The 12217-nt window shown below is 38.0% G+C and overlaps 1 protein-coding gene across 2 annotated transcripts; it reads right to left on the reverse strand.

Moving 5' to 3' along the window:
- Nucleotides 1-896: 896 nt before the first annotated feature.
- On the reverse strand, nucleotides 897-8461 carry nipal4 (NIPA like domain containing 4). Of its 2 annotated transcripts, none has more exons than XM_016228839.1 (6): nucleotides 8342-8461; nucleotides 7088-7351; nucleotides 6731-6787; nucleotides 6557-6647; nucleotides 2390-2550; nucleotides 897-2308 (listed from the first exon to the last, which is right to left on the reverse strand). In XM_016228839.1, exons 1-6 carry the CDS (start codon nucleotides 8355-8357, stop codon nucleotides 1707-1709), a joined length of 1191 nt encoding a protein of 396 aa, XP_016084325.1. In that variant the 5' UTR covers nucleotides 8358-8461; the 3' UTR covers nucleotides 897-1706. The 2 variants fall into 2 exon arrangements, with proteins under 2 accessions (XP_016084325.1, XP_016084324.1); XM_016228838.1 differs by having other exon boundaries at nucleotides 8199-8461.
- Between the last annotated feature and the right edge of the window lie 3756 nt (nucleotides 8462-12217).

Here is a 12217-nt window from a genome sequence, read left to right on the forward strand (position 1 = left end):
TGTAGTGATAGAGTCGCGTCGTGTGTGTGTGTGTGTGTGTGAGAGAGAGAGAGAGAGAGAGAGAGAGAGAGAGAGAGAGAGTGGGGAGCACAACAGGACAATAGAGGCCATTTAAACTCACAGTCATACGGCTGTCCCTAATAAATGAAATGGCCAGTGTCCTGCAGCTGGATCAAATGACTTCACTCACACTGTTACGGCAGAGAGGAATGGTTTACAGAAAACTGTTTGTTGTGTTTGGTCAGCTTTCAGATGGGATATGGGACAATTTAGCACTCGATCCATAACAAAAATCATGTTTACTGGACATGCAATTTCACTTAACATTTCGCTCAACTTATAGAGTGGCCCCTAAAAGGATGCTTTAGTTGCACTTGAATGTCTTCGATATAATTAGATATAAAATACCAAACCGTGTGGCATCTACAAACAAATGATGCTAAATCAAAAGAAACAAATACAGTTTTTTCTGATTTCTTGTAACCAACTGGTGTTGCAAGGATTTATGACACCTTACAGCTTTCCACTAAAGTTTGAAAATCATAGTGTCACAATAATTTAACAAATATGCCATTATCATATATCATGTTTTAATATTAAGCGTCAAACATTTCTTTAATGGTTTTGAAATAAAGTATCTGATCACCAAATCAGATTAAAAATACAGTAAAAACAGTAATATTGTGAAATATTATTACAATTTAAAATAACTAATTTCTATTTGAATATATATTTTAAAATGTAGTTTACTCCTGTGATATCAAAGCTGAATTTTCAGCAGCCATTACTAATCTTCAGTCACATGACACTTATGAAATAATTCTAATATTCTAGTATAATATAGAATTATATTAAAATGGCATTCATATATATATATATATATATAACAACAGGCATCCCTGTCACTATATGGGTTGCAGCTTCCTAATGCCTGCAAATGATTCACAATATCCTGGAAATTAAGCGAAAAAAGCCTGTTTAGGTGATCTGTTCACAAGTGGTCAAGCAAGACACCTTACCGGTACTTACATGCGTTTCATATGTAATTCATATGACCACTTGTCTTCTGATTTGCCAAAAATCTGTGACATTACACGGCTTACACAAATGAACAGGCTTTAATATAATATAATATAATATAATTAATGTACTGTAAGCATTATATATTCTCATAAATTGGGGGGCACAGAGGGTGGAATGTCTGTAAATCATCTGATAGTATGTGAAAAACAACAACATGAACTTTTCTAGACAAACAACAATACATATCCTGTGAAATATGAAACATTTAATCTTTATTTTCCATTCAAAATGTATGTAAATATTTTAGATTCACTGGCCTATTTCAAGATCACTCACACAGTTCCATCCATGAGGGGAATTTTTTATTTTTTGTATATTACATGCTTCATTGGCAGTTCTCGGCAGCAAAATTTGAAGTTCTGCTGCATCATTTTCTGTTTAATGCTGTTTCAGTCTTTAAACATTTCCGAGGTTGCTAAAAGTTATTTTCAAATCTTTAGTAACAGCTAAATAATATTAAATATATATATATATATATCTGCGTCATCACCGTACTCGGCAGCAGCCAATCCAAATCACTGCGTCATAGTACAACAGCCTTCAGCAGTGAAATCAACAATTAAGATTAAGAGTGAGGATATTACTAAACTGTATAGTCAAACTCGCTGAGATCTAATACAATCTCAGCTGATGATGAAGACTCTGGGCCCTTCCTCTCTCATGGGCGGTAGGCTCTCTATGTTCTCTATGAGGATGTGCTTGTCCTCCCTCTTCGACGGGCTTTCTGGCTGACAAAGGTTGCTTCTTAAATCTTCAAAACACACGTTAAAGTCTTTGAAGAGGTGTAACATGCTCACCCCGATCACAATCACCAAGAAGCCCCCGATGGTGCCCACCATATCCACTCCTGACATGGCTCCCCATTCTTTAAAGAGAATCACGGAGGTGCTCAGGACTACAGTGGTGAAGAAGACGTAGTAGATGGGGTACACCAAGAGTGTATTGAAGGTATCCAGCGACTTATTCAGATAGTTGACCTGAATGATGATGGATCCAATTAGGGTCAGCAAAAGAATCCAAGTGAGAGGGTGACGGACCACTGAAAGGTCAGAGAACATGGTGCGGATCGCAATGCCGAGGCCCTTGACCGAGGACACGGTGAACGATCCGAGCAGAGAGCAGATGCTGATGTAGACTAATATGTTGGTTTGACCGAAGCGAGGAGAGACGTAGAAGATCAGGACCATACAAGTGACCAGCAGGATGCTGGCAAACACCAGAAAACCTTCAGGAGATGCAGAAAAAGCTGTTGTTATCCATTACAACATATTTTCGGTTCTATAACTAACTGTATCTAAACACTAACCAGGATCTAGCAGTTTGTCTGTCATTTCTGTAAGCGTCGTCACCTCTTCCTCTTCAGGTGCATGTATAACCATTATAGTGCTTCCCAGTATGCTGAGCATGCAGCCAAGTTTTCCTAGCAGATTCATTGTTTCTCCGAACAAGTGGGAGGACAGAACTGCACTGAAGAGAGTAAATAAACATTAACATTAGTACCTTTCCATTTAGTTCTAATGAAAACGCTAGAAAGAAACACAAAAGGCCATAAACAGAATCAATGCATTCGTATTGAGAAATGGACATTAGAGGGACAACATCTTGTTATATGTTTTTAATAATCATATCATGATGAATTGACTGCTTGTTATTGAAATTATCAATTGACATGTTCTTTGAATATCCAGTATGTGTTAAAATGGCATTGCAAGACATCATTTCAGCCTCTGTTAAGACTGTATCAACCTTTTTCTTTTTTTTGTTTGTTTGGGGGAGACATTTGACAGGCTGGGGGGAAGGACAGTAAATTTAGGGTCAGTAAAAAATTTTGTTTTAAGAAATTAATACTTTTAATTTCAAGGATGTATTTAATTGATGAAAAGTGACAGTAAAGATATTTACGATGTTACAAAAGATTTCTATTTTAAATGAATGCTGTTCTTTTGACATGTTTTGATCAAAGAATCCTGAAAAAAATCATGATTTCAACTAAAATATTAAGCAACACAACTGTTTTCAACACTGATAATAAGAAAAAAATCTTTCTTGAGCACCAAATTGAGCATATTAGAATGATATGTGAAAGATCATGTGACACTGAAGACCGAACAATGGCTGCTGAAAATGTGGCTTTGCCATCACAGGAATAAATTGTATTTTACATTTATCAGATAAATGCAGCCTTGGTGAGGATAAGATCATTTCGTTTACTACACAAATAGTGTACACAACTACATAAATAAAAGCACTATTTTGAAGAAAACATCAAACTATATTATTTTAGTCCTAAACTGTATACAAATTACAAATAATATTCTTAACGCCAGAATCCCACAAGTGTCAGTACTATACAACATACTGTAGCATTACTTGGGGTCCTTTCCTCTTGATACCCAGAAAAAAAAAATGTGTGAATTTATTATTTTTTCATGCCATTACATTGTTTAGAGCATAAGAAAAAATTTGAAAAATAACAATTTTGAAAAATGATATTTTATTCATATGTTATGCTACAGTATCTCACAGAAGTGAGTACACCCCTCACATTTTTGTAAATATTTTATTATATCTTTTCATGTGACAACACTGAAGAAATGACTGAAGCACTGCCTTAACCCTCTTGGGTATGGAGTTCACCAGAGCTTCACAGGTTGCCTCTTCACAGTCCTCTTCCACTCCTCCATGACGACATCATGTCTTTACTTCATCTGTGATAGAGTATGCAAACTCAGCGTGAGCGTCACTAACGGGAGCAGAAAGTGTCCGGCTTGACGTGTCCTACTCTGGCTACTCTCGTTGATCGCCGTCTGTAGCCGTGGTTCAAGTCGAACACATCTCTTGTAACACTATCGAGTCACATGACACCGGGGCGAGAAAATGGCTAATTGGGCCCAATTTGGACATTTTCACTTAGGGGTGTACTCACTTTTGTGGCCAGCGGTTTAGACATTAATGGCTGTGTGTTGAGTTATTTTGAGGGGACAGCAAATTTACACTGTTATACAAGCAGTACACTCACTACTTTACATAGTAGCAAAGGGTAATTTCTTCAGTGTTGTCACATGAAAAGATATAATAAAATAATTACAAAAATTCTGTGAGATACTGTATATCCTCTGCAGAGGACACCAGGAAAAAAAATAAAGAGACATGAATGAACATGCATATTTTTATGCCAAACTTTGTATAAAGACGATTCTCAACTATGTTATAAAAGATAAAATAGAATGATTTGATTTACTATTTTGCTTTTTGCAGTATGTGTGTAAAATGGCCATAAGAGGGTTTTCCCATTACATACAATGTATCTATACACTGTATCGAATTTGAATATTAATGTGTTCTTGGGGCAACATGTAATGAAAAAATAAGTGTAATAATGGGAGTAATAATTGTCAAGATTTTCATAATAATATCTAATATTTCATAGGAATATTGAAATATAATTTATTTCCCTATTTATTTGTTGTGTCTCCCAAAATGCACAAAGTACCGGTGACCTCTACAGTGGACATGTATGAAATCAACGTCTGTTTCGTAACAGAAAGTCATATTTTGATTTGAAACCCCATAAAATTTTCCTGAGATGTTAGTTTTGTTTAAAAATTAGTCAGATTTAAATTATAATTACAAAATATTATTATATTTCCATAAGAGTGTCACATTTGATCACTAAATTAATGTCAGCCATGTTTGAAAAACAAGGAGAGGGAGTGGTCATGGTGAAACTGTCAGGTGATGATGGGAGTGTCAGGGCTCTGTCACAAAACCATGAATAACACTAGACCGAAGTGACAGAACCCTGACACTCCCATCATGTCTTGTTTTCATGTGAGCACGCGGCTTCGAGAGTGCTCGAGCCGTGCGCTCTCTCGTCTGCGTGTCCTGTTTCCTTGTTTCATGTTGGAGCGTGGTGTTCGGATCCCGGCACTCATGTCTTGTTGGATTTCGTGTCGGGGTCCGGAAACTCGCGCTCCATGTTCTGTCTTGTTGTGGGAGCATGTGGTCTTGAGTTCGCTCAGCCGTGCGCTCTTCTGTCCACGTGTGTTGGGTTTTGTGTAGCACGCGGTTTGTATTCGGCCGCGTGCTTTTCTTGTTGTCTTGTGTTGTTGTTGCACACAGCTCGTGTTATCGGCTGCGTGCTTTCATGACCTGTTTTGTCTTGTGCTGTGTAGCATGCAGCTTGGTTTTCACTGGCTGCATGCTGTCTTGTCTTGTGTGAACATGCGGCTTATGAGTGTTCTCATTAGCTGCATGTTTGTGTCTTGTTTTCTTCAAGCACATGGCTTGAGATTGTTTTGCTGGCCATGTGCTTGTGTTTTTGTTTTGTGTGAGCGCATGGCTTTTGTCTTTGTTTCCTGTGTGCCATGTGTTCTCATGTCAATTGTTTTGACCCCCTCCATCTTGTTATCTGATTATTGGTTAATTTGCCCCACCTGTGTTCCCTCGTTACCCTCCTCATTTGCTCCCTATTTAATCTCATGTTTGCAGTCCCGTGCTAGTTCGTCATCGCATGTATCCTGTTGTGTCTCGTCTGCCCTGCCCTGCCCTGTCCTGTCTTGCCCGCTTATGAGTGTTCTCATTAGCTGCATGTTTGTGTCTTGTTTTCTTCAAGCACATGGCTTGAGATTGTTTTGCTGGCCATGTGCTTGTGTTTTTGTTTTGTGTGAGCGCATGGCTTTTGTCTTTGTTTCCTGTGTGCCATGTGTTCTCATGTCAATTGTTTTGACCCCCTCCATCTTGTTATCTGATTATTGGTTAATTTGCCCCACCTGTGTTCCCTCGTTACCCTCCTCATTTGCTCCCTATTTAATCTCGTGTTTGCAGTCCCGTGCTAGTTCGTCATCGCATGTATCCTGTTGTGTCTCGTCTGCCCTGCCCTGCCCTGCCCTGCCCTGCCCTGTCCTGTCCTGTCCTGTCCTGTCCTGTCTTGCCCTGCCCTGCCCTTCCTCCATGGGGTAGTTTTTGTTGTTGTTTTTGTTTTATTTTATTAATAAAAGCCCATCTCCTGCATCAGTGAGTTCTTCTTGCCTTGCCCTGCCCTGCCCTTCCTCCATGGGGTAGTTTTTGTTGTTGTTTTTGTTTTATTTTATTAATAAAAGCCCATCTCCTGCATCAGTGAGTTCTCGCCTCATCTCTCTACCCAAACCCTGACAGAAACTTCCAAACATTTGTTATCTCTGAAAAGCCCTGCATGTGCTCTGTACAGTTCTAGACTTAAAACTGTGGCATGTATAGTCTCAGAGAAGTTCATTAAAATATAATGTCCTTTACTAAGGACTCAGGGTCTCAGGAGGCTATAGCTCAGTCAAATGTGCTTTATTTGCATAAAAGGAATTGCAATTCAGGATGTTTTACATTAGTCATAAATATTTCAAAATATACTAGTCCTCTCACTCACAGACTTGTAAAGTTTGTACAGCATTGTGTGGAGCAAACCGTTGGCGAGAGTAAATAAGGGTGGTGCCGTTACCTGATAAGAACACTGAGAGCTCCTAAAGGGGTCACCACTGTGGCTGGAGCAAACATGTACGCCGTGAAATTGGCCACTTCACCACCACCCACTGCAAAAAACAACAGCATATAATCCATGTCTGTCGGAGTCATCAAAGAAAAATGATTGGCCGATGCTTTGCATTGCACTTACTTGTCAAAAGGCCTCCCCACCACAGCCAGTCCTTCAGGTACCCATGACCTCCCTCAGCTAAACACACAAGCATTTTCACATATTCAGTTTGTTAAAGAACACAAAACAAAGCCTTGCTGGTGATTCTGTCATTATTAGCTAAGCACAAACAAAAAAGGAACCAGTTTCAAGTTTCAACCAATGTCACAATTGCAATTCAGTCAAGTCAAATAATTAGCGTTAATACTAAATACCCTCATAAACAACTCAACATTCTGAATATTAAAATATAAATATCTAATAAAGGTTATTTTATCAGAATTTGACGGCACTTTTGAAGTCTTTGTATTATGTAAATACTGATGTACATGCCCTTACCTGCTCTCGTCTCCCCAGTACTGGCCAAACGCAGCAAAGCCTTCTTCTTCAGGATAATGCTTCCTCCTATAAGAAAAGCTGAGAACACGGCCAGCGTCAAGCCCGTCCAGAAATTGTAGTTGCTCCATTTGTCGATGGTGAGAGCTGCGGTGTTGACTGTAGAGTTTTTATTGGGGTTGTCTACACTAAAAGACGTGTTGCCAACACCCGTGTCAAACACACAAACAGAGGCGGATGTGGGACAGAAGATCCTTATTACTGAACCTGATCACAAGAACAAAGAGGAACAACATGTTACAACAATAGGTTACATTACCACAGTATTTGTTTGGAGTAAAATACCTAACAAAATTGTTCAAAATAAATAATGGCACTCAAAAAATTGCTTATTCAAATTATTTTGTTATAAAAAACATTTTTTTTAAATCACTTTATAAAAGACATGAAACAGCTAAATCAACATTGCTAAAACAGCAGCATTTCATCACTGACAGTATGGCAAGAAAGGGCAATGAACTCACTACAGGCTACCGTTTTGTTACTTTTTATTCAACATTTTAATACAAATATAATTGTTATATAAATGATTACAGAATTTTTTATTGAAATATTTAAGGTTAATAAAAGATCTGACAACAGCTGCACAACTTAGCATAGGCCTATACAACTCATTTTAATAATAATAATCATCATTCATGGTCACCATCTCATTTCTAAAGCTCCTGCGTTTATAAATCACCTTTTAAAGATAGTTTACATAGTGTTTTATAGGGAACAATGAAACCAAAGGTACAGGCATAAACAATTATCTGCCATTGACTGAAAGGCTGACATCATACAATAAGGAATGTTTGTCCTTTAAACAAAGATGTTATCATATGTTAATAAACATGATGTCATTCATATTCTTTCCAAAGAAGAACACATTGATGAGTCGAAACTAATAACTACTATAACGTGCATCTATTACAAATAACCAACCAAAAGCAGTTTTCATACTGCATGCACAAAAACACACAAACACATAATAAAATAATATTGCAAGTTATGTTATAGTCTCTTACTGATGGTAGTCGTTGAAGAAAACAACAACAACAACAAACTCTCTTACCATTGATACATGAATCGGATGGCAGGTGTATGTCTTTCATTGTTTCACCCACTGTTATTTACACGACGGGTTAAAACGTATCGAAATGAAGCCATTTAAAAACAAAACACTTTGTATCAGAATAAACTACGAGGTAAACATATTTCTTTCGGACTTCATTTGAATATGCCAGAATACGCGTTCTGCGTCGGTACCAACCCCGCGCGTAACTTCATAGCACTAAAGAACCACAGCGGAGGAAAACACGACACCTGAGATGCGCCACGAGCAAAGCAGGTACTGCCACGCCCAAACAGCGCCTCGGTGACACCACGGGATGCGTAATAACGAGCCAGCAGTTGACAACTGCACTACTCAGTAACGACCTTCCTCGTAAAACCATGAGCAGAACTCAAACACACTTAAGCTTCCTATTTAAACATGACGTTTATATTGATTGAGGGGGGAGGACGTGGTGTTACTGTCACGAGCTGCCTTTAAAACGACATTTTACAACATGAACTATTATTGTAGGATAGCTAAATGATACATATCAAATTGAGAGTTAGACATATAGGCTAAGCCTACAAATAGCCTAGGCTTATTATATCCAGCAAAATAGTTGTTATTTGCTTGTTTATATTGTAATCTCAGAACAGCAGATACCTGATACTGCTATGGTATGCCCACAAGTTTCTCCAGAAAGCTGGAGAACCAGTTTGGCTTATAACGGGTTTGAGCAGAGATAAAGAAGAAAGACATGCTTATATTGGCTGTAAAGTGTTGTTTATATATCAAAAGAGACATTTTAGCAGCCTTACTATATTTTGATCACTGCATGGGCTTAAGCTCATTAAACTTTAATCTCCCTCAGTGCTATTCCATATGTTGTTGTTTTGCAACTAAGTTCTACATTCCATTTGGAGAAGGATCATGATGTGCTTGATACTCTTATGAGAAAGGAGAACTTTGAGACATGAGTTGTTGTATATGCAAATCAATTTGAACATTCTTTGTCACATCAACATTTCAATAACATGACCTGTTCGAACTAGATTGGTAAGCAGTTATTCTGTTGCGCTCGGGTGTGTCAAAATCAGTTTTTAAATGGAGCACTTGGGGCCATTGCAGACCGTCTGGAGACTGGTAACCTAGAGCAAGTGAGCTCACACAAAACTCCCTTGACACTGGCTACATAAGCACAAGTTCCACTGAATTGCATAAGGTGATTATTGAGGGTGCAAATGTAGGGTTAAATGTTATGAATCTTGCCGTCATAAAATAAAAAGTTGCCCTGTTGCAAAATGCAAATATATACATAAAAACATTTTAAGAATATCTGGCAGACTAGGTATAGCACTGTTCTACTAACATGTTTGACAAAACATCCAAGGTATTTCAACAAAAAACTTATTTTGTGGAAAACACAGTGATCAAATTTAGAGAACAGTAACCAATGTAACACAAAAGAAGATTACAACTACACTTTTGGAGGGTTACAGCTGTCAGAAATTAGTAGTGTGTAGAGACCCTTGCTTTGAATGACTTCAGAGCATCTGCAGCTACAGGACATCACTAGTTTCTCACACTGCTCTGGTGTGATCTTGGTCCACTTTTCTTCCACTCTCTTAGTTCCATAGTTTGGTAACCTATAGGTTTCTTTGTCACCAAGAATTTTCCAGAAATTTTCAACTGGGTTTAGATCAGGACTCTGGGCCGGCCATTTCATTATGTCAATGTTCTTAGCTTCAAGGAACTGCTCACAGCAAATTTTAAAGTGTTAAATTAACACACAGTGAGAAAATTAACCCTTTTTTTTCGGGGTTTATAAAGGTCCACACTAAATAGAGTTAAACTAACACTTTAAATAGTGTTACTTTTTTTTTTACACTTGCATGGAGTAAAAACAACACTGAGTGTTCACCATTAGTGTTTTCCCTCCCCCTCATTTACACCAAGTTAGTGTTGAAACTACACTACGTGTGTCAATAGCTTAACACCAAGAGACTTATCTCCACACTAATATAGTGTTCATACAAACCCTGATTAAAGTAAATGTGTAATCTGTATTCGACTAAAAATACCTGTGCATTATATCAAAAGAGACATTTTAGCAGCCTTACTATATTTTGATCACTGCATGGGCTTAAGCTCATTAAACTTTAATCTCCCTCAGTGCTATTCCATATGTTGTTGTTTTGCAACTAAGTTCTACATTCCATTTGGAGAAGGATCATGATGTGCTTGATACTCTTATGAGAAAGGAGAACTTTGAGACATGAGTTGTTGTATATGCAAATCAATTTGAACATTCTTTGTCACATCAACATTTCAATAACATGACCTGTTCGAACTAGATTGGTAAGCAGTTATTCTGTTGCGCTCGGGTGTGTCAAAATCAGTTTTTAAATGGAGCACTTGGGGCCATTGCAGACCGTCTGGAGACTGGTAACCTAGAGCAAGTGAGCTCACACAAAACTCCCTTGACACTGGCTACATAAGCACAAGTTCCACTGAATTGCATAAGGTGATTATTGAGGGTGCAAATGTAGGGTTAAATGTTATGAATCTTGCCGTCATAAAATAAAAAGTTGCCCTGTTGCAAAATGCAAATATATACATAAAAACATTTTAAGAATATCTGGCAGACTAGGTATAGCACTGTTCTACTAACATGTTTGACAAAACATCCAAGGTATTTCAACAAAAAACTTATTTTGTGGAAAACACAGTGATCAAATTTAGAGAACAGTAACCAATGTAACACAAAAGAAGATTACAACTACACTTTTGGAGGGTTACAGCTGTCAGAAATTAGTAGTGTGTAGAGACCCTTGCTTTGAATGACTTCAGAGCATCTGCAGCTACAGGACATCACTAGTTTCTCACACTGCTCTGGTGTGATCTTGGTCCACTTTTCTTCCACTCTCTTAGTTCCATAGTTTGGTAACCTATAGGTTTCTTTGTCACCAAGAATTTTCCAGAAATTTTCAACTGGGTTTAGATCAGGACTCTGGGCCGGCCATTTCATTATGTCAATGTTCTTAGCTTCAAGGAACTGCTCACAACAAATTTGAAAGTGTTAAATTAACACACAGTGAGAAAATTAACACTTTTTTCGGGGTTTATATAGGTCCACACTAAATAGAGTTAAACTAACACTTTAAATAGGGTTACTTTTTTTTTTACACTTGCATGGAGTAAAAACAACACTGAGTGTTCACCATTAGTGTTTTCCCTCCCCCTCATTTACACCAAGTTAGTGTTGAAACTACACTACGTGTGTCAATAGCTTAACACCAAGAGACTTATCTCCACACTAATATAGTGTTCATACAAACCCTGATTAAAGTAAATGTGTAATCTGTATTCGACTAAAAATACCTGTGCATTCGGTGTAAAAAAAAAATTCAACACGCTGTATCAGTTTGAAATTTTATTTTTAACACAGATGTAACCATTACAACCAACACAAAAAAGGTACCATATATATTCACCATCATCTGACCCATATAAACACTGCTGATCAAAAGGCCTGTAGAACAAGCTGTTGGCTTTTGACACCAGGGCTTCGTCGTAGGACAGGTTGAAGTTTAAAAAAAGTTTTTGAAAAAGTTCAAAGGCACTCAAGGAGCTGGTTCCAACGCAAGGGATGAGGTGCTGGTCCACAACGATGTAAAAGTGGTTGATCCTGCCCTTACTCCTTCCTGATCGCAATAGGAATGGCTGGTGGCCCTCCCTCCTGCCGAGACGGCCTTCAATACTTTTCTCTCTGCAGGACTGAAGAGAGAGAAAAAAAAACAAAAAAAAACACACTAATTACAATGTGAAATGATAAATGCATAATTAAATTAACACATCTTATTCATTAAATTAATTTCCTCACCCCCCCTCCATGTGAAAGCACGCACGTGATGGAGATTTACTGCCGATTACAGAACCGGCTTTACTGGCAAGATGCGCATTAAATATCGCATGCAATTTATCGTGCAGCCCTATTGTCTGTGCTTGAACGTTTCCTTCATCTTTTGCATAACTTC

Source organism: Sinocyclocheilus grahami, unplaced genomic scaffold (genome assembly GCF_001515645.1).
Source record: "Sinocyclocheilus grahami isolate Dianchi unplaced genomic scaffold, SAMN03320097.WGS_v1.1 scaffold344.1, whole genome shotgun sequence".
In the NCBI taxonomy this organism is placed as follows: Eukaryota; Metazoa; Chordata; class Actinopteri; order Cypriniformes; family Cyprinidae; genus Sinocyclocheilus; species Sinocyclocheilus grahami.

Bases quoted from the DNA above. Each gene is read 5' to 3' on its own strand.
- nipal4 (XM_016228838.1), bottom strand. From the start codon at position 8,238: ATGAAAGACATACACCTGCCATCCGATTCATGTATCAATG. The intron at 7,352-8,198 runs GTAAGAGAGTTT...TCTTGTGATCAG, and splicing joins ATCCGATTCATGTATCAATG to GTTCAGTAATAAGGATCTTC. The intron at 2,309-2,389 runs GTTAGTGTTTAG...CATCTCCTGAAG, and splicing joins AGACAAACTGCTAGATCCTG to GTTTTCTGGTGTTTGCCAGC.